This window comes from Pholcus phalangioides, unplaced genomic scaffold (assembly GCF_987345545.1).
Source record: "Pholcus phalangioides strain wild (caught in Gottingen) unplaced genomic scaffold, Ppha-v1.0 ptg000003l_1, whole genome shotgun sequence".
In the NCBI taxonomy this organism is placed as follows: Eukaryota; Metazoa; Arthropoda; class Arachnida; order Araneae; family Pholcidae; genus Pholcus; species Pholcus phalangioides.
The window spans coordinates 47,921,645-47,943,491 of NW_028301596.1; the positions used below are offsets into that span (position 1 = coordinate 47,921,645).

At 34.5% G+C, this 21,847-nt stretch overlaps 1 protein-coding gene across 2 annotated transcripts; it reads right to left on the reverse strand.

Moving 5' to 3' along the window:
* Positions 1-1,299: 1,299 nt before the first annotated feature.
* Ero1L (endoplasmic reticulum oxidoreductin-1-like protein) lies at positions 1,300-21,012 on the reverse strand. 2 transcript variants are annotated; one of them, XM_089249457.1, is made up of 14 exons: positions 20,658-21,012; positions 17,551-17,670; positions 16,453-16,536; positions 16,059-16,190; positions 13,936-14,012; positions 13,483-13,556; positions 11,656-11,776; positions 8,029-8,075; positions 7,030-7,122; positions 6,374-6,620; positions 5,749-5,818; positions 5,162-5,248; positions 4,884-5,011; positions 1,300-2,322 (listed from the first exon to the last, which is right to left on the reverse strand). In XM_089249457.1, exons 1-14 carry the CDS (start codon positions 20,763-20,765, stop codon positions 2,253-2,255), a joined length of 1,458 nt encoding a protein of 485 aa, XP_089105583.1. In that variant the 5' UTR covers positions 20,766-21,012; the 3' UTR covers positions 1,300-2,252. The 2 variants fall into 2 exon arrangements, with proteins under 2 accessions (XP_089105583.1, XP_089105591.1); XM_089249465.1 differs by having other exon boundaries at positions 16,125-16,190; positions 20,658-21,006.
* Positions 21,013-21,847: the final 835 nt, after the last annotated feature.

The window sequence follows — 21,847 nt, forward strand, 5'->3', positions numbered from 1 at the left end:
AAAAAAAACAAACAACTAAAATTTACGATGGAACAAAAAGTTTGGGAAACTATGAACTAGATCTTTCCAGGGCATTCCCGAGTCCAATTCAATAGCTGAAGACATAGGCGCTGACATACATTCTTGTTGAAAAAAAGATTGACAAATACCTCTCAAAAAATTAATAACCTTTACATTTCTATTCCTATTTGTGAGCACCATTTCTTTTGGACGGAACCGGAACCAGCCTTTGGACTAAGGAGTGCCGTGATCTTGCATATCCCTCTAGTCATTAAGAGTGCTGACAACAGGTCTCTTCTGTTGTCTCCTATATTATCTCTTCAAGAGTTTTTCCCTCTCCACTGCCTTCAATATACCCATCTAGCATTTGAATCAAGAAAAGAAAGCATACATAATCTCCCTCCCCCCTCTATAAAATTCGGAGAGCGGGAAAGCTCCCTTTAAAATTATTTTTCTCATAGCGATGTGTTTTTATCCTGACTCCATGTCCAAAGTGGCCATCATTCGGAAATCATTGTTCTGAGGTTTTTCTTGTAATGTTAAGTCTATGGGGTGCATTCGGTTCCCGCAAAATGTGGCAGTTTTTCAGATGTGGCCATTAGAGGAGGTTTTACTGTATAGTGCCAGAATTCTACGAAATAAATGGTGACATTAAATATTGAGGGTTTGACTGTATAAGAAGAGGTTTTTCATTCTGAAATTTATGCCAATAAAAAAAGGGGAGAGGGACCATCATATACAAAATTAAAGAATGACATTAGCATACCTATTACATGCCATGTATTATAATGGACGTGTTCTAAAGATCCAGAAACTAACACTGTCCACCAGTCTTTGTAGAGAATAGACAAAGACTTTTTGTAGTGGTTCCTGAAAGATACATTCTTACTCCAATACAGAATATGCAGTCACAAATAAACACTTCCTAGAATTTAGTGTCATTATAACAAGTTACTTTCCCCTTTTGCTAGAAGGTGAAATAAAAGATGCCATCATCATGCTATCAAAGTAGATTGAAGCAACAATGACTTGGGAACCCAGGAACTACTATTTTGCAAAAAAAATTATTTTGAATGCGCTTAATGGGAACTAAGCGGGACATTGTATGAAAGATAAGAAAAGTGAGGATGGAAGCGGTACATCATAGGTGCAGGAACTTGGGGACTCACAGAACCCCTCAATAATTCATGAAAACACAACAATGCACACTGTCCCCTCCCCATCCAGTGTGCCTATGAGTACTACACATACAGGACTGGCAACTTTACGTTTCCCCAACAATGGTTTTTTTTTTTTTTTGTGTGTTGGTGCCTCTGTTAATGATTAATTTAAAATTGTAGCAATGAACTCTCCTCCCCAACAGCAGTCTTCACAGCGTGAAGTGTCTTCTTATCAATCAAACAAATACAGTATAAAATAAATTTTTAGGTTTATGGATGCGAAACAATTTTAAAAATAAAAATTTTGACAAGCTAACTGAAAAATTCAGCTATTATTTTTAAAAAAAACTCCATTTAAATTAAGTTATCTTATCGTTAAGTTATTTCAAGCAAGTTTCAAAAGTTTAGGTATTTAATAAAAAATAATACATTTGATGCATTGAATCATTTTCATAACCAATGGCTAGCTTTTAAACACACTAGTTAGATTTAAAAATTAAATTAAATATGGGCACTGGAATGATAAAACTTTTCCCGGATTTGTACAGGAGGATTATGTTATTTGTGCTATTAAAAGAAAAAAAAATAGATGATTGTCACTCATCATAAACAAAGAAAAATGCTAGCAACAGAGGTAAATAAAATCTATGCAATATTGGAAATGATTGAAACCCTCACGTAATAAAAACTGGCCATTCATCTTTGTTTGATTGAGTTTCACCCATAATGAGTGTGGCATATAACACCCATAATCAAAATGAGTTTCTGATGACACAGATCCCAATTTTGATGCTTTTGATTAAAAAAAATAATGGAAATGTCTAGATATATATTTAAAGAGCCTGTTTGATTGCCTGCAACCATTTAGACAAACTTTTTTTTTCACTGCAAACATAAATAACTTGAATTTACAAATATACATTGTCTATATAAAACTTTTTTTTGCTCTTTTTTCTCTCATAATTGATAATATAAACTGTATAATAATGGACTATGTATACACATTTTTCTTTTGAGAATTTAAATGCAATGAAGCACCTTTTTCTTCCCCCTGATAAACAGCAGTTGTTCATTAAACTACACACATGGATGCTATAACTCATGTTTACCACCATGTATACGTTTGCGAAAATTTTCCAACTGGAAAACACTATTGGACAGCCTGAAAAGTACATAAAGAAACATGCAAATGAGAAATCATTTTTATATTCACAAGGATTTGATAAAAATACAGAATTACATATAATTGTTGATCATAAACATATATTCTGCATGACACCCCCAATACTTAAAATATAATCAAATCTAAGATTAATTAAACATTCCATTTCTTCGGGATAAATGAGTTATGGTACACATTTTATCCACTTTTTAAAAAAAAAGCAATACATCCTACTTTGACTATAATAGATGAAAAATATACTACATATACTTATGTATAAAAGTAGAGTTTTATGTTTGCAACTCTAAAAATTTGTTCTAAAATTGGGGGGGGGGGTCAACTTATTTATGAGCTAGGTTTTGTGGAATAAAAACCTTGATCTCTCCACATTGTGGTTGATTTTGGTGATCCTTGAGTGGGGCAGTTGACTTATATGAGTATGTAATGTATATAACTGTTTATTTAATATAGTGATGGACCATATATGGCCCACCAAAGATTCTAAAATTATAGTACAGTCGGCCCCCCGTATTCGCAGGGGTTACGTTCCGTTGGTGACCGCGAATATGGGAAATCCGCGAATAACCGAAACCATAGTTTTTTTCTTGTATATCTCGTTAATTGAACAGCATGAGAAGAGCAGAAAAACGCAGAGGTATAGGGAAATGTAAAAGAGGATGCAAGGATTGTTGATGTTTTCTGAAAGAATATTGTGATTTCTGTTTGCTGTTTCTTCATATCATCAAGTATGTTGGAATATGATGTATGACAAGGCTTCCTCTGCCAATTTTTCTACATGTGAAGAGCATATCATAGAGGGGTCAATGTCATGAAAACAATCGATTGCAGATTTGAACGTGCGAAGCCCTTCCACTGTGTTACACATAGTGAACTTGTCTTCTACTTCTTTATCTTGATCTTTTTCATCTGGTACCACTTCAGTTTCAGGAACAGTCAACTGCATTAATTCCTCCACAGTCAATACCTCTGAATTGCTATTAATTAGCTGTTCAACTTCTATATAAATATCATTGAACCATTCTCCACCTGTTTCGCTAAAGTGACAGTGTCTTTTATAGTCTCTTCTGTTGGCTCTGTAGAAATAGTTGTCCTTTAGCACACATTGTGGCCAAAGAGTGACCACCCCGAGGTGACTATTTCTCTCTTGGGAGCTGTCACGGCTTTAGTGACGACAGTAATGTCATTAGCGAGCCATTCTAAACATGCACAACTCAAATTTTGTAAACAAAACACATGATTGACAATTTCTGTGCTGCAAAAAATAAAAAATCCAATGAAGGGAAAAAAAACTGTGAATATGGAAGCCGCAAATATGAGGGGCCGACTGTATAGAAGTTTTTAATTTCAGTGTTCTAAAAAAATATATATTTTTAGGGGGGGGGGGGAGAATTTCATTTTTTGCATATGAAAAATATAGTTTTGAGAATTTAAACAGAAATTGATTTAAAAACTTTTGCTTAAGTACAAAATTAAATATTTCCCAATAAATATGCATAAAGTTGAAAATATACCCATTAATTTTCACAGTTGTAAAGGATAAACCCTCGTCTCATTTGCAATGAAATAGTGGCATTCTTCAAGTATAAAACGCATCCACCACTTCACTTCTAAGCATGAAAATTCCAATTATGAATCAATGCCGAAACATGTCAGGCCGATCCTAAAAAATTTTGCCCATCACTGATCTAGTGCAACATTTCTTGACATTCCTGAACTCAAAGACCAATAAATGTCTGAAACAATTCGGCAGACTTCTAACTTTAATAAAATGTGTGTTTAAGTATTTCATTTGAACCAATATTGATATTACTATTATTTATAGTACGAGATCAAAAAATTTTCATTTAATTAAAATAAAATTTACCATCCACCTGCCATCTTTGCAGATAACCCTAGGTTGAGGAACCGATTCAGTACAACCGCACAATAAATGAAGACCCAAGTATGTAGGACATGTTTAAGTGAACCTGTTAATTTTTATATTAATTTATACAGTCGAATTCAGTTATAATGAACTCCAAGAGACTAGAGAAATCACTTCGTTATAACAAAATTTTGTTATAAAAGGAATTTCAGGTTTTTGCATTGCTCCTATGTAAACTTATCTGGGGGATTAGAAAAGTGTTTGTTAAAAAAGAGATTTTCACTATAACGGTATTCGTTAAAATAGAACTTGACTGTAGTATGGCATTATCCGTGTGCATGTGCTCATCTAATTTCTTTTCTCAAGTATACTGCTACAGTCAAGCTTTTATATAGTTTTCTGTTTAACATTTAAAACATGCCGTAAAAGCTAATAGATTCAAAAGTTTTATGAAAAAAGTCTTAATATTGATACAGTTGAGATGGCTGGTAAACATAAATAAAGTTAGAACATTTAAACTTTAAAAGGAATTCTTTAAAAAAAGCAACGTTGAAAAAAGATTCAGGGGTCGGGGAAAGAACTATTTTTCTCTAATGAAGATTCCCTCTTCCTCAAGAAGTAGACCATGTGCATTAGCACAGTAACCAAATTAATGCATACAGGAGCTATTTCATACCTTCCGAATGCATTGAACAAAGATACTATCTCAGTTCTTGATAAATGAAACCTCTGTACTTTGTTTGAATGCTGCACTCCCATATCACTGGAGAATAAAATTTTGAGAGCTGTGCCTAAACCCTGGATCTGAAACATAGAATTACCGTGAATTAAGTAGATGAAGTAGTTTTTAGTTTATGCATGCTAAAATCAAAGTCAGTTAACTGTGTAACTGATGAAATGTTTACCAGTTACTGAATTTATTGATCAGATATTTGGAAAAAAAATTATGCAGACCTGAATTTTTCCCCACAAGCGACATTTGTCACAGCCAACACAATTCATTATCACAGATATGTTGAGAAAATGTTGTCTGAATTCTTCCTGAAAAATAAAAAAAAATAATAAATAGGCATTGTAAGTGTTTACATATCTACAAAAGCAAAATAACTGGTAATACAGAATCAAAATATTTTTCTCAGACAGCTGAAAACTCAAGGCTACATATGAGCCACAAACTACGCACCGATTACTTAATAAGATTGATACAATATTTTAAAATACTCATGCCAATTAAAAAAACACAAACTACATATTTTGCCATAAGATGAATAAAACCAGTGAAATCAACAAATTTCTCAACGAATTAAAACCAAACGATGAAATAAAACCATGATTGCTTCAAAAACACTATGGGATTTGTTCACAAAGGATAAAATTAAGATGAAGAGAACCCCCCAAAAAAGCCAGCTATCACGATGGATGCCTACAAAAGATTGAATTATCATTTCATAATATGATTCTAATTTTATGAGAAATACATTGATAATTCACTATTTTTTTTTTTTTAAACGCTAAAAAAATAATGTCTAAGCGCAACATACCTTTAGCTTTCTGGCTGCACTCTCATCCCCAGAGAACATAACACTTTCATTAAAATGGTCAGGGAAAGATCTGTGAAAATTAAAATTGTTCTCAATTTCCAACAGAATTTGAAATTAAATACTGAAAAACGAAAATAACTAGTCAATAAAATCTGCAACAACTACTCAAAAAGAAAAAAAAATGGCACCATCAAAGAGACTTTCTGGACATTAACACTGGAAATAAAAGTTTGTCTCTGTTAAGAATTAAACCTAGTCATCATATGCAAGGAAAGGTAGTATACAGGGCCTCATGCCTACGCCAACCAAAGATTTAATTTAAAAATAAATATATTTGAAAAAAAAAATTAAAACAATGAAAGAAACTACCCTTTATATGCAATTTTAATGATTTTTGAAGCTTGGCAACTCAAAATTTCTCAGGAAGAAATTTTTTGCGCAACCCACCCCCACTCCTTTCAAAGGTTGATTCTGTACAGGCCCCTTATCACAAATAAATGAATGTATAAAAAAGATTACAAACTTGCATACAAATAATTATTTTTTTTTGCTTCTCGTTTAATTATTAAAAAATTTAAAATAGAAAAAGAAGCCTATCAAATAGAAAAGAAGTTACAAAACTTACTTGGCAATTGATAAAATTTCCTTTACAGCCATTTTGACTTCTCTATCGTTATCGGGGTTACCAGTATAAAAATACTCATTCTCAAAGTAGGCAGCAGCTTTGGCTAATGCACGTAATTCCAAGAGGTACAAGAAATACAAATTTCGTAGCCACTGGGGACCCTCACCATCAGTTAAAGCTGGATCAAACCGACGCTTGAATTCTGCAATATTTGGACCCCACTCACCAGTTCCAAAACTACTTCGTGCTTAAAGAAAACAACCAAAATTATCAGCAATGTTTAAAAGTAAAACAGAAGTTGCTACATTGACTAATAACTAACAGTTGTAAATTATGTGATCGCTCACGTGACTTGGCGAAAAAAAACATACTATGAAAAACTAATTAAAACAAATTGTTCATTTTCAATCACTTATCATGTAATACTGAAAAAAGAAAATTTAGCTTTGAATGCACCGCACACAAAATTTAGAAAGTTTTCATTTGATATTTAAAAAACTTTCTAATTTTATCATAACGTGTAAATGTTTTCTTTTTACACGATGACAATATATTGCTGCATCATGATTTCACGTTTGCAAAAATCATCTGATATTTTACACACATCATGATAGACTTTTGATCAATTGACGGAGAATGAATTCATTTTGAAATACCTTTGGTGAAATACTGGGAACACAGATGTATACTGATGCTAGAATGCAAACCAGAAATAGCTCGGTAGAATGTCCGCTTCTCTAGGCACATTGCTAGAAATAAATGCAAAGTATCAGTTTACACTGACAAACTATTGAAATAAGAGTTGAAACATGATTTACCAATTAATAATTAATTAGTATTTAAACTACACATGATAAGAGCATTGTCTCTCTCATATGTAGTTTAAATACTGTTTGTATGAAAAAATTCTGACAAGGACAATCAGTTGAACCAGTTTCGAACCCTTAAAGTCTCTGAACATCCTTTGAAACAAAAAGCCAAAACACCATGCATGTAATCAAATCATGACGGTTTACAATTGATATTAACTTATAATTTAAATTCTAGGTCAATGCTTTAGCCATATTATTCTTTTATTTGAAATTGGCAATAAGATTGAGGTAGATTGAACATAACTTGATGTTTACTATGCACGAGACCTTCGTGAATTACCCACAAAAAAAAGTAAAACCTGAAATGACTGAAAGAGAGCCCACATCAGTGAATCAAAACTTCCAGCTCATTCGATATCATGTTGTTCACTGGAAGCCAAATTCTAGAACTTTTCCTGGACCTACAGTTTATATCACATTCTTGAAAAGATTTTCTTTCATGGCTGAGAGCTTATTTTCTAACTGCTTGGTGTGGGTTGAAACATGATATGTGTGGGAACCCACTTGTGATTGTGCAGCCGTTATGGCTTTATCTTTGTCACAAGTAATTCCTCTGAGCAGAAAAAAATACTGGGGAGTGGAGTCTCAAACCCAATATTTCTATAAGCATTATGAAGATGGAGAGGGGGGTGGGGCTCAAGCCCATGGCCACATACCAGTTGACACACCTATGACAAAGACAGAACCAGTTTTGAAGTCACAAAGCTTCTGAACATTCTTTGAAATAAAAAACAAAAACACTATACATGTAGTCATGACAGTTTACAATTGATATGAACTTACAATTCAAATTCTTTGTAGTAGTATATGGCCCAAAGCCACTTCCTAACCTACATTTGAAAAAAATAATGACTTAGTCACATAACTTGGAAAAATGAATGTAGCCAAATTACACATTCATTATAAAGTTTAATAAAAATACATATAATTTCAGGCTTAAATCAATAATAGTCAATACAAATTGGATCGTGTACTGTTAAAATTTAAGTAAAAGCCAATGAATAATGAAAGACAGTTTTTTTCTTTTTCTGAAATATAGAGCCATGAACTGTGTTCTATGTAAAGATCTATTCACAGCACATATTTATTGCTATGAGAGATCTGTCAATGATGAGGATCATGGGAAGGTTTCTCCTTCAAATACCAGCGAAGTACTGAGAACAAGCACTTCAAGTATAGAACACGTATGTATCATCTTAACTAGGCACTTTGCTCAGAGAGGAGTGCACTGGGTAGCACTTCCTCAGTCACCATGTACAGTTGATTTTAGTAGCGATCTGCTAGTGTCACTCGGGTCATCTGATGTCTTTGTCTGGTTACAGCATTACTGCCTGTCTGGAACTGGATTATGCATTCTCCTATGTCACGGTGAGAGTTTGCCATTGATGATCGGGCCCAGTTGACTTGGTCTTTGGGAACCCTCACATTGGATACGCGCCGGAGAAGTATCATCAGGAGATGTTTAACTTGAATGTCTGGGATTGGAAGGTGGTTCCTGTGATGTGAGGAAGGTGCCTCGATGGACTGTGTTGGTGAGAGCTATCCATTTTTGTTGAACATTTATTGTTAAAGAAACTCTAATGTAAAAAAAATTGATACCATGATAACCTAACTAATGAAATGTTTAATTTTTTTGTAAAGAAAATTTTTAATTTAAAAATAACTGAATAAATGATTATAAGTGAAAAAAAAGTTGTCTTTCATTTTTGTCATCTATGCAATGACTCAATGTTGGAAAACATTAAAAGTAAACAGGGTTGTACTGATGAATGGTACAATATAAATTTGGGGGGTCGACCAGGATGCCAGTGGGTACCTTGGGTGGTCCCTGGGGTCTAAACAGGAAATTTAATGAAATTGTGGAATTTGTGAAAGATCTCAGGTCGTCATGTCACAATGGCAATACCCTGAGAGCCGTGCCGCACAGGCAATTCCTCGTGAAGCAGATGTGCCTTTTGGCTGGATCACAAATTGAGGGCCAATTGCAATGCAACGCAGCACAGCAAAATTATTGCATATGTTGCGGCACCATACGCAGAGTCATTTCTGTCCACGGCTGTGGTTAACGGTCGAGTGTCTTGCCCTTTCAGGTTTCGTCTTCGAGCTTGCTGTTGACACTAGTAGTAGTAGTTCAAAAAAATTGTCTTCCCTTTACTAGCCTATTCATTCACACTCGCCAGATGCAGTTCAGAATCTGATCCTACTTAATATGTTTCAGAGAGACGAAGCAGATCTCTCGGAATGACGACGAGCTGTGACTGATGTTATTAAAGTTTGTGTTAGGGATTGGATTGCACACAAAAACGATTTTGTTATACCATACTATGTTATAATTTCAATGCAAAATACCAGCAAATCCACACAAATAAAAAATAGAAAATTTAAGGGAATGCTGGGCACTAGTAGCAGAAACTTGCACACAAAACTATGAATATATAAATTTTTTATACCATTTCCAGACTTAATTTTTCTTGCATTCAGGATGGGCAGAATGACAAATCCCAGATAAAGTAAGACGGGGAAGGAGGTTGAAATTAATTAATTTAAATACTGTATTTTAGGAACAATATACACCTACAGAAATTAAGTTTTCATGTGGAGTGTGCATGAATGGATTTGATTTATATATTTTTCGTGGTGTTGAAAACATTGATTGCACCCTATCACCGAAAGATTTCTCCTAATCGTCTGCACAGAAATCTATATATAACATAAATTAAATTATTAATAAATAACAAAATTTTAAAAAAAAGTTTCAGAAAATTTTTTAAACACATTTTTCTTTCCTGAAATTAAAATATTGCACCCTAGATATCCTCACAATAGCTTTGTAGTTAGGGTCCTTATTATTGCCAAGAAATTCCTGAATGACATCTCAGAAACTATTCCATAAACTCCTTTTCCCTTGTTCTCATCATTACTCCAAGATTCATTTCATTAAAAATTTGATTTTTTTTATTTTATCAAAGAAAAAGGCCGCCTAGCAGTCGAGTGGTTATGTAACTAGCTTCTCACTGTGCAGGTCTGGGTTCGAATCCCGGTTCGGGCATGGATGCCTACTAACCTAACACTAACAAATTCCCTGGACGGATCATGCAGATCCCTTGGGAATATGTGAAGATCACATTATTATTATTAAAATGCACATTTTCACAAGATTCCTGCAGATGCATTATAAAATGAGCAATTGGTGTTGACATGAAAATGTTACTAGTGATACTTCAAAGATAATTTGTTCCGCAATCATGTGTTCGTTAGCCAAAACATAACTTCCTATGGGTTTCTATATAAAATTGTTTCGTTTGTTAAGTTTTTAAAATACCAAGGAGCGCACTAAAAAAAGACAAAAATTGACTGAAGGCCAGAATAAACAGCTTCAAAATGTGACAAATAAGAATTTACACACACAAAGGTGAGATATTTTTATTTTACACTATGTACACAACAAACACCAGCTCTAGTCTACTAAAGCTGTTGTTCATACAACCCTGTTAAGTTTGTAGGTATCACTATCCATTTGTGATTTGGTTAGCTCATTTTTATGTCTGATACATGCAAATGGAAAAAATAATCTTTAAGAATGTCTACACTGTTTATTTTTATGCTAAGTGTCTTGCACTGAAAGAACACATGCTTTGAAAGCATAGGCTCCTTTTTCTCCCAATGCCTTTTCTATTCACTGAATCTTTTATTTTACATGAAATGATTTCAAAAACTTTCAGAAAGAGAAGTGGAGATACATCTGGAAAAAGATTGAGGTGGACATAAACTAATTAGGCTTGAGCAACAGGAATTCTGATGATGAGAGATGAGCATGAAAATTCAGCTCATGATGCAGTTGTTTTATGTTTGCGTGTGCAGCCAATGAAAATTTTTGTTAACTAAAAAATTTGTAAGCCAAGTCATTAGTTAGCTGAGGTGTCACTATATTATGTAAAGACTCCTTTTAAGTTTCTCTTATTAGATGGAATACATGAATAATCACCAAAATAAAGTCAGAAATTCATGACAAACTCTTTTTGAGCCTTTCAACTGCTCAATGAGCAATCGACATAATATGGTAAAAATTAAATTTTTCATTTAAAAAAAAATTATACTGTGATTTGCACAGAGATGACAATTCCTCAATGATATCACTTATTATCAAAACTTCTTCACTATAGAATCTGAATACCTTATACATTCAAAAATATGTACATAAAGTTGCAGCTCGATTCTACAAACTGACATTTTTATGAACTAATTTTATGGCTTTAAACATTATGCAATTTCTTTGAATGTCTTCTCCATTTGCAAATTTTTGATTTAACGAACTATTGTTAAAGATTATACGAGTTTGTAAAAACGAGCATTGACTGTAATAAAAAAAATTTGAGCATTAATAAAAGATTATAAAAATGAATATCTTACTCAAAGCAATTCTCTTTGTATATCGTATTCCAAATCCTGTGAGCAGAATGTCCTTTGTAACCTGTATATCTTTCAAGATTAAGTAGTAAGTCCACATACTGCAAGTTAGCTGCTGATTCATCTGGATCAAAAAATTTTTGCATCAAGTTTTACACAGTTGTTTCAGACAGGCACTATAACAGACACATTAAACTAAATACACACTTTAGAGAATCACTATAGTATTAAACTTCCTCTTGACAGCCCAAAAATCCAATCTCACACCAATTTGCTAGTTATAAAACTATCAGAAATGATCAGAAATAAAACATGAAGGTCTATTAGAGACAAGAAACACCTGTTTTGCTAACATAAACTTCATGCTTGCAGCTCCCTCTAGTGACCTTTACTTGGAAGTTTTAGTGGTGCAAGTCATAAATTCTCATTTTGAGAAAAGGAGGTTTTACTAGAATTGTTGTCAGAGTCCCCGTTAAAAATGTTGATTTCACAATATAGTGTCAAACTATTAAAGCTGTGACTTAGTTAATTTTTTCTTTCAATAGTTTAGCACTCCTAGACTGCATTTCTAAATTTAAATCAGAATTGTTGAAAATTGACTAACACCACTGTGACTTTAATCCATCCATTTCTGACTATGGATTTGATGGAAAAAAATTGTCTTAATATGCTACAGCCTTTCTTAAAGTTTGGCCATTCTTTTTTCAAGATGCTCTGTATAAATTCCCTTTCAGACCCAGTACTAACAAACATTGGTTGTTTTTTTTCCCGCTGCAGGTATTCTTTTTTTAAGTGCATATAAAAAATTAAATTTCATATCATGGCACAAATATTGCCCCATGTAAAATGAATGACATATCCAAAATAGGCATGTTATTTGAACACTTTTGTAATTGAAAATATGTTTCTGTCACCAATGGTTCAAAAGTGTGTATAAGACTTCATACTATAGCTTCCCAAACTTTTTGCTGAAAAATTTCTTTCACATCGCCCCCTCCCAACTCAAGTCCACCCATAGGATCCAATACTAAACCTATAGTTTCTCTACTATCCTATTGATATTGCCCACTTTGGGAAACACTGTTGTAAACAGTACACCATTCTGCATGCATACACAGTGAAACCTCACTACAACGATACTCAATATAACAATAAGCTCCAAAATGATATTTTTTCAAATCTGGTTTGGAAATGCCAAAAGTATAATGCTAAACTGCTGCCTCTCCATTCAATGATATTTTTTCTTGGTTAGCAAAGTATTCTTAAATCAGGATTTCACTATATTCTAATATAGGGATGTGTTTAGAGTACAACCAACGAAATAAAAGATTGTGGTACTGCCAGAAGAGAAAATATAATTAAGAAAATTATGCTCTGTCCAGTCAAAGTACACTAACAAAAAAAAAATATGGTGCATAATTAGATTCCCTTAATGCACATTCAAAATACAAAAGCATACAATCATTTTCATTTACTTTTTTACATAAAATAATATAATACAGTAAAACCTCTGTTTTGCAGACACCGGTGGGACAAAAAAATTTGTCCATAAAAGAAGGATGACCATTAATCAGAGGTTCGAAATACACACTTTTATTATACACTGGGAAATTATTATTCAGCCGTAAAAGAATTTGACCGCATCTGAGTGGGGGTGTCCATTGAGAGGTTTTACTGTAATAGTTTCTAGCAAAAATACACAGACTATAATCACTTAAAGAATATATATGCATCAATGCTTTGAGCAGAGAGAAGCATATTATGAAAACAAACCCAGATAATAATGTCATATTACATGTATTTACTTAAAAATTTTTAAGAATCAATTACCATCTAAATAACAAAAATTGTTTTCTAAATCATCATGCTCTTGCCATTTCTGGAATTCTTCGTAGTTTTCTTGACTGAGGGGAAAAGAAAGCTGATATCATACAGTTGCTCAAACATACATGTATTCTTTTTATATCCCCAAAATGAAACTTAAGTTGATGTCGACAAGTATCAATTCATGAAGTTTGTGCAAGTTATGGCAGTGCTCACAATTTAATCAGATTTTGGGTGGAGGGAGTAAGCCTGATTACAATTTTTTCGGTACAGAAGAACATAACATTAATAAAAACTAACATTTTTTACAACTGAAATAATAATAGAATATCTAAAATTAAATTTTTATATGATAAATTAATGTAAATTTTGCATATTTTGTATTCCATGCTGTAGATTCTTGTGATATAGCATAACAGCTATAAATGAGTTTGAAGATGAATAACATGTAAGTTTCACCTTATTGTTTTATTTATTGCCCCTAGTCCACCATGATTTTCATCACATGTTCCATCATCATCATCTTGTACAAGATACTGAAAGCAAATATATAATTATATGCATACTGTTTCACCAACTTATAAAAAATGCATGGCAGTATAAGCTATATAAGGATGTCCACTCATCGTTGTCCAATAGCTTGAAATGTTGAATTTCAGGCATATTCATTATTAGAAAATGCATATTTTTAGCCAAGCTTTTTAAGATTGCAGTATAAAAATTTACATTCAATAACCAATATGATTTTTTTAGATGCCAATAACATAACAAGGAGTTGTTGGGGTTCTCCTGGTGAATAAATTAAATTAGCTAAAATTATTTTTCTTGGAAATAATTTTTTTTGTGCAACCCATTTCTCATCATAAATGGTGCTTGAACTTAGATAAGCTATAACTTTTATATAGGTTTTATAATTTGAACCAAAATTTGTAAAATCATCTCATAATGTTAAAATTTTCTTCAGTGAACTCAGTTGTTGTAAGGAGTCTATGAGATAGAGCTTCTTCCTTTTGGGTAAAATTTAAATTTTGGATTCAGTCACTTTCATCATTATCATTTGAAAATTAGTTTGGTTACCTGTGCTACAATCTCCATTAAGAAGGGTTTTGCAAGTGAAGACATTGCTGTCTGTATTGTCACAAACAGTGATGTAACTATCTATTCCCGTGCAAGAATTTACATATAGGCTTCATCTGATGGGCCCTGTGCGGGTGCACCTGCCTAGTTACGACACTGGTCACAAATTCAATTTCCTTTGCATAGCTTCACCACAGACTTTCTGGAAGTTTTAAGTCATACCTTGATTTGAATGTTTGTATCTATTTGTTAATTGCAACAAAATTCTGCAACCGATAAACACAGAACATTTTGACAAGGAATTCCTATTCTGTTAGCAGAGACTTTTAATAACTAATGTTACAAGAACAGAGCCAGAACTAATCCAGTTCTGACTCTGTTCTTGTAACATTAGTTATTAAAAGGAGGGGGGTCAACTGCCCTGGGAGGCAAAATTTAGGGGACAGCAAATTTTTTAGGTGCATACATAGCACACCTTTATAAAATTATTCAATTTTGAATTGGTGGGGGGAAGGTGCAAAATACAAAAAAATTCTAGTTATGGCCCTGCACTAGTGAGACAATGTGAAAAACCATTGACGTTATAGTCTTGCCTTATAATGATTTGTTGAGTAAAGCCAATTTAAGCTGCTGTGGTCATAGCATTTCTTAATTTGCTGTGGAAGTGGCAATATATCTTCTCACTTTCAGCTCCCTCGGACAACAGTAAGAGTGGACACTCTGAATATACATCCCATACATTTAATTGAGATTCAATATTAATCTATTTCTATAAATACTCAGGATAGTTGTATTCATGGTGAATTTATCATAACTACATTGCACGAAAAGCAAAACAATCTGCAAACCATTTTTTTCCGTGAGAAAAAAAAATAGAGTTTCTGTGTAAAAAAAATTCCCTTGCATCAAATTATTAGATATAACCCAATTTTTATCGGAATGTTCATACTGTCAGACCCACTAATTATAAAGTTGGGAGAAAACAGTAAAAATATTTGTTATTCGCGAACTTTTCTATATTTGCACTGGCTTGAGAAACATTGAAAAGCATTTAAATTCATAGGAAATGGTAAAACTTCTATACATGTGAACATTTGTAATATCTGCGTTTGTTATAAGCAAGTCAGACTGTACTTTCATTTTCGGCCTTGATCGAAAATTATTTCTCAAACTGTCAATACAATAAATTTTTTGACGAAACGAAGCAACTTCATTATATTGGGACCTTGAAGTATTTTTAAGGTGGAACCAACAATGGTTTTTCATGCTATCTCAATAAAATGTCAAAATGAAACGCTACATTCAAGTTCAAAATGAAACTAAAATCACAGTAACCGAAAGCATCTTATTCATTCACATGGTGAAAAAAAATATATAAAACTTGCATAAATGCATCTCTATATATAAAAAAAAAAAAAATGCTGAACAGATTAACGATACGCAAACCAGAAGAAATTAGAATTTTAACAATGCCAATCGTTTGAATTTTGCAAAATGATATTCACCACTTTCAAAAAGGATAATCCATAAGCAATGGTTTTATGCAAATATGCAATGATGTTGTCAATTACTTTCTTAGGGCTTGGCTTGAAATCGGAATCTCTGTGACTTTCTTTCAGTCCTGGTGGCAATCGATCCTGTACACAAACAAAATAAAATACATTAGATAAAAACAAAGATTACATTAATTTTTTTCTTTTGCATTTATCATATGCACGCAGACCACCTAATAGCATGTTACATAACTATGCTTTCAGCTTTTTCTTTTGTTTTCTTAACACAGAAGAAATTAGGCAATTTTTTAAGTAAAAAATAGTCTTAAAATTAGACATTAAAACAAAATCTTATTCATGTTTATAGAAATTTTGAAACATTATCCAACAAGAAATGCAAGCTTACCTCAGGACAGGTCTTCACCGAGCAGTCTTGAATTGCACACTTGCTGTCATCAGCCCAGAATGGACATGGATGATTCAAGTTTACCTGAAAAAAGAAAAATAATAAAAGAAATATAATAGTTATTATAAAAGAAATATAGCGGAGAGCGGTAGCCCAGGTCGATAAGGTGCTCGCCTAAAGTACCAAAGGATATTTAGAGGTGTCGCGAGTTTGATACCCGGTTGGTCCTTGTCAGAAAACTTTCCTGACACAGGGGTACAACAAAAACGGCGACAAGACCGCAGGAAAAAATTGCTACCGCACGGAGTCCCCCATCGAGGGGGTTAGCGCACCAACCCCTCGACGAGCATAAAAAACAAGCCTGCCGCTTGGAATCGGCAATAAATTGTAGGTCCCGGTCTAATTAGCCCTCATGTGCAGAAAATGACCGTGGTGCGACAAAAATTATCAAAAGAAATATAGCAATAAAAAAAAAACAGATTTTTGTTGTCAAAAATTTTTTTACAGCTCCGATATAGAGTGAAATGTTCATGTACAGTACTAAAGAGAACCACAGAAACATGCCATTATAGATGGAATATATCAACACTATGAAAAATGCATTAGGAGATTGTTATATAAAATTTTCAATGCATTATTCAATGCGTATTCCTCCGCATTAACTGGCATGTCAGGAAACATTGAGGGATACACATGTATTTTCCCCGCATGCCAAGAAATTTTAGTCACTCAAATTAATCATCTTTGTAATTCACATGAAGTTCTAAAGATCTGAAGAATTTCAATAGCTGAAGCACGATTCCTGTGCAGTTTTATTCATGATAAATAATACAACATATTGAAAAGTAGGGCTAGGAATTTTATCACTTAAAAACCAACAGAATATGCTCCATAAAAAATACATTTATGCCTTGAAAACCTAATATAGATTAATTATAGGTTAAATTCTGAAAACATGAAAGAAAGACGATTTAAAATTACTGAAAATCATGAAAAAAAATGTTCTACTGCATGAAAACAGTGAAACATGCAAAATTATAAAAAAAAATATGCAAAAGTCATAGAAATCATAACCTTATCAAAGTTTTTTACATTTACCTTTATGTACCGGAAATAATCGGTCAAAAGCAAGCTGTTTAATCGTGGGTAAATTTTCACATTATTGAAATAGTCCACCGTATCAACACTGCAGGTACAGTCATCTATCCTTCCTTTCAGCTAGAGAATTAAAAAAAAGAAAATTTACAATTTGAATTTTTCAGTATGGAGACGGTTGATATGAAACTGGGATGAAGCATTCCGCTAAGATGGCTAGATCATTTCATATAGAATGAAACAGATATAGCACTTTTTTTCATATTTCACTTCTTTTGTTCAGAAACAAGTAAATTTTATTTGAGCATTTTGGTCTGGATAAAGTACAATGGGTGACTTATTATGAAATTTATTTCAAAGGCGTTTCTGGTGCTCCGGGGATCAGAAAAATGAGAAGCCCAGCTCATAACTTGTTTTTATTTGACACCCTCTAGAGAAAATACTGCGTAGGGACACTAAAATGCACACTTGCCCCATTCTTGTTTTGGGTATTACAGTCCCCGCTAAGCCTCCTCTCCCTCTCTAGGTCACTTTTTTGGTCGCTTACTGATCTATTACCTATAGTTGTCTGGGTAGATGCGTATTTATTGCGGGTTATACAAATTTCTCCAGCTTCTCCTATTGGATACTCCCCCAGTAGCACAATATCTGGACCACATCGTTGTATATCGAAATGTCAGAGGAATATCAGATGTCATAACTATGATATAGAACGATCTCGTCCTATATGGTGCAAATTATTTATGATATTAATTGATCCCCTTTGTCTGTTCCCCTCAAGTTTTCTAAACATCTTTGTAGTTAAGGTAAGGCTCAAAAACGTGATGTTATGTGAATTTTCCCTATCAGAAATTTTTTTTTTAAATTTTGGTATCTAACTAAAATTTAAGCTGGCGCCCACCCTGTAGCTTTGCTTAAAGGGCCCTGCGTAAACATTTCTGCTGGGGGAAATTTTTAATGAATTTGTACATGGAGGAACATGTGTGCATGCATGTGCATGTATGGCCATCTTAACAGCATCATTCGCTAACGGGCGAAATGACTTTTCTGAGGCCACTCCCTTACCTGACTAGAAATGCCAGCCTAAAAATTTCCATGCTTGCTCTAGAAATTTTTAATCAGATCTCATTTTCATGAGCTCTTCCCTTCCTGCACATCAAGACGGCATTGGCACGGCCAACTTATGCTTGTTTCATGCTATTCTGGTGCTGCCATCTGTTTTTAATATTTTGAAGTGAAAATAGCAAGTGCTTGAATTTTTATGTTACGTAAATGTCATGTTAGAGGCCTGCAGAGAGACTATCTAATGGAAGATGTGCTCACATTCACGCCTAGAGTTGGAGAAACCATGAGACACCCAGGCTCTGACGCAAAAAGTAACATAAGCACTTCTACCCCACCAAGAAGACCAGGCATCTCCAGCAAAAACAGAACTTATTAATTTGTCAAAGATCACATGTAGTACATTGCATGAAAATTATGTAAATCAAAGAATCAAGTGCAAATCAAAGTGCAACAGACACACATAATAAACAATTGCAGAAAATTGTACCACAAAAGATGCAATAAAAAACTTTGATAGATCAAGGTTTGAATGTTAAAAAAGTTGATCACGTCATTCCACTTGGACAGTTCAATCCACCTGCCCAATTCACCCTTGAGCCACAAAGCAGAATGTGCCAAAATCTGTGACGTATGTCGCGGAACAATTTGGAAGAATTTTAAGAAAAAGAGCAAAAAAACACTATTACATGTAATATGGGGATTTTTACCACAGTAAATTTCTAGTCAGCTGAGGGGTTGTCGCAGAACAGTGCTAAACATTCTGCTTTGGGGCCCTTGAGTACTGTTGAAGATCTTGAAAATCTCTTCAGGGCTTTACTAGATTTTGGATTCATGATGATACTTGCTCGCAAACAGTGCCGTCACTGCACTGTCAGATTGAAGATGACGTGATCTTAGAGAGGGCGCTTGTACTAGAGTTACAGGAGCTGGAGGTGTCAGATCCTTTATCTTCTCTGGATGTTGCTCAAGGAATTTGATCAATTTTCTTGCATCCGCCCCACACACTATGCCTAGCGTCCATGGTGTGTGATGAACACAAGTGAAAGGATGTAGTTTCTGGACAGCATGTGATGTGTAGTGCAGGGGTGTGCCAGGTTCAAGACAAGAGCATTTATTGCTGCTCGCTTTAAAGCCGCGGTTCTCAACTTTTTTTTTTTGACTCGCAGAACCCTTTTTGTAAAAAGTTTCTTTGCCGTAGACTAAGTCTATTTTTTATTTATTCATCAAAGTTACTGATTCATTTTTATTATTTAAAATTTTTTTTTTTTTCAAATTTACTGTTTTTATTTTCCTCAAGCAACAGCAGAGCCCCAGTTCAGAATCGCTGCTTTAAAGCAATGTATAGTTGTTGGTAACAGTTCATGACCAGTGACACATAAGATATGAGGTCTCATGATCAGTCCCTGCTCCTAGTACGCTATACTACATTCTTCACGAGTTGATGTTGGAAAAGATAGACATTTGCAGCTTATGATCAATTGATCAACTAACTTCCATAATTATTTTTACACACTCATTCCTCAAATTTGCCGCCCTGGACTAAAGTTTGCTAATGCCCCCTCCCACCATAAATATGCCACTGTACACGTACACACCATGTTCCTGCATGTACCAGTTTGTTAGAAATTTCCCAGCGGAATATACACATGACAGTGCTATCTTAACGCATGGGAGAAAGATAGATATTTGCAGCTTATGATCAACTGATCAGCATAACTTCATGAGTTGATATTGGAAAAGATACATATTTGCAGCTTATGATCAATTGCTACACTAAGGGAAGGGTACTGGACCAGAAGGGTGTCGAGTTTACTGTTTTTTCCTTTAAAAATTACACTGAAGGAGTGCACTGGTCGCGGGCGACAGAGTAAATTTTCCTTCCCAGTTGCGGCGCTGCGCTAAACAGCACGTTTACGATCCCAAAAGTTGGTACATTACAATAACAATATGGGGGGTGGCGCATAGCAATTTTATAATGAGCATTTATTTTGAGCAGTGACGTATATAAATATACACACAAGAGAAGTGAATGCACGATCACTCACTTTGCAAAAGCATCCTCCGCTCTCATCATAGCACTGCACGAGACGAAATATGCACAGTAACACGCTGCATAAAATCACCAAAAAACAGTAAACACCTATACACCGCATAATTTAAACGCCGAGCTTCATACGTCCTCAACTGCATAAAATTTCAAGCACGTTCAATATCAGCCGCAAAACAGACGAATGGACGTTTGATTGTGAACAGCATTTATTCAATGACATAGCTCGGATATTTAAAAATGTCAATACCATCAAGGATGCACAGCTGAGACCAGCCGCAGACGACGAGGTTGTCACAATCCGTGTGTAAAACACAACATTGGTTACACACACGAATGAAGGCGGCAAGGGCATGTAACCTAAATCCTAGACCGTAGAGCGCGGTGAGGATCTCGATTGGATAATTTAGAGTGATGACGCCCTCTGTGACGTCACACGGTTGTAATTTTTTTTTTTTAATTCGTTCTCTACGGTCTAGGATCGTGAAATTCATGCGGGCAGTTTGATTGCAATGACAGCACTAGCCCCCCCTGGGGTAATGACGGAACGTCGTGTTTTGTTTTGATTGGTTGCAATATACTATTGTATGATATCGGAAAAAGAAACATCTGCCGGTATCCTCAATTTTCCTCTGACGTTTCCTTTCTTGTTTGCCACGTCTCATCGTGAAAAAGAAAGAGCACGTCATCCTCTTTTAAATAAAAAAAAAAAAGTCTGAAATAAAACGTATATGACACGTTTCAGGCTTTTCGAAGCCCGGGGCCACGCAACTAGGGGATGACAGGGCAGTTGGATGCTCTGGGGTGCAGAGACGGGATTAAGTATTTTTGTGTGACCCGGTGCAAAAACAGCCTTGCAGCCCTCCTGAAACGGGGTTCCCCAATCAGGACCGTCTTAAGAGCATCATGGGGGCCTCAGGCAAGTGATTTTTCTGAGGCCCCACCTGGGGAAAATTCTCGAAAATTTCAATCGGTTCTCATTTTGTGAGACCCCCGGGTCACGGCACTGTCATGTGTATATTCCGCCGGGGAATTTCTAACAAACTGGTACATGCAGGAACAACATGGTGTGTGTGTGTATACAGTGACGTATTTACGTATTTAAGGGCGAGGGAGATGCGGGAGAGTCCAGGGCGGTAAATTTGAGGAATGATGACCCAAGTAGCACAAAGATATTGATCTATATCG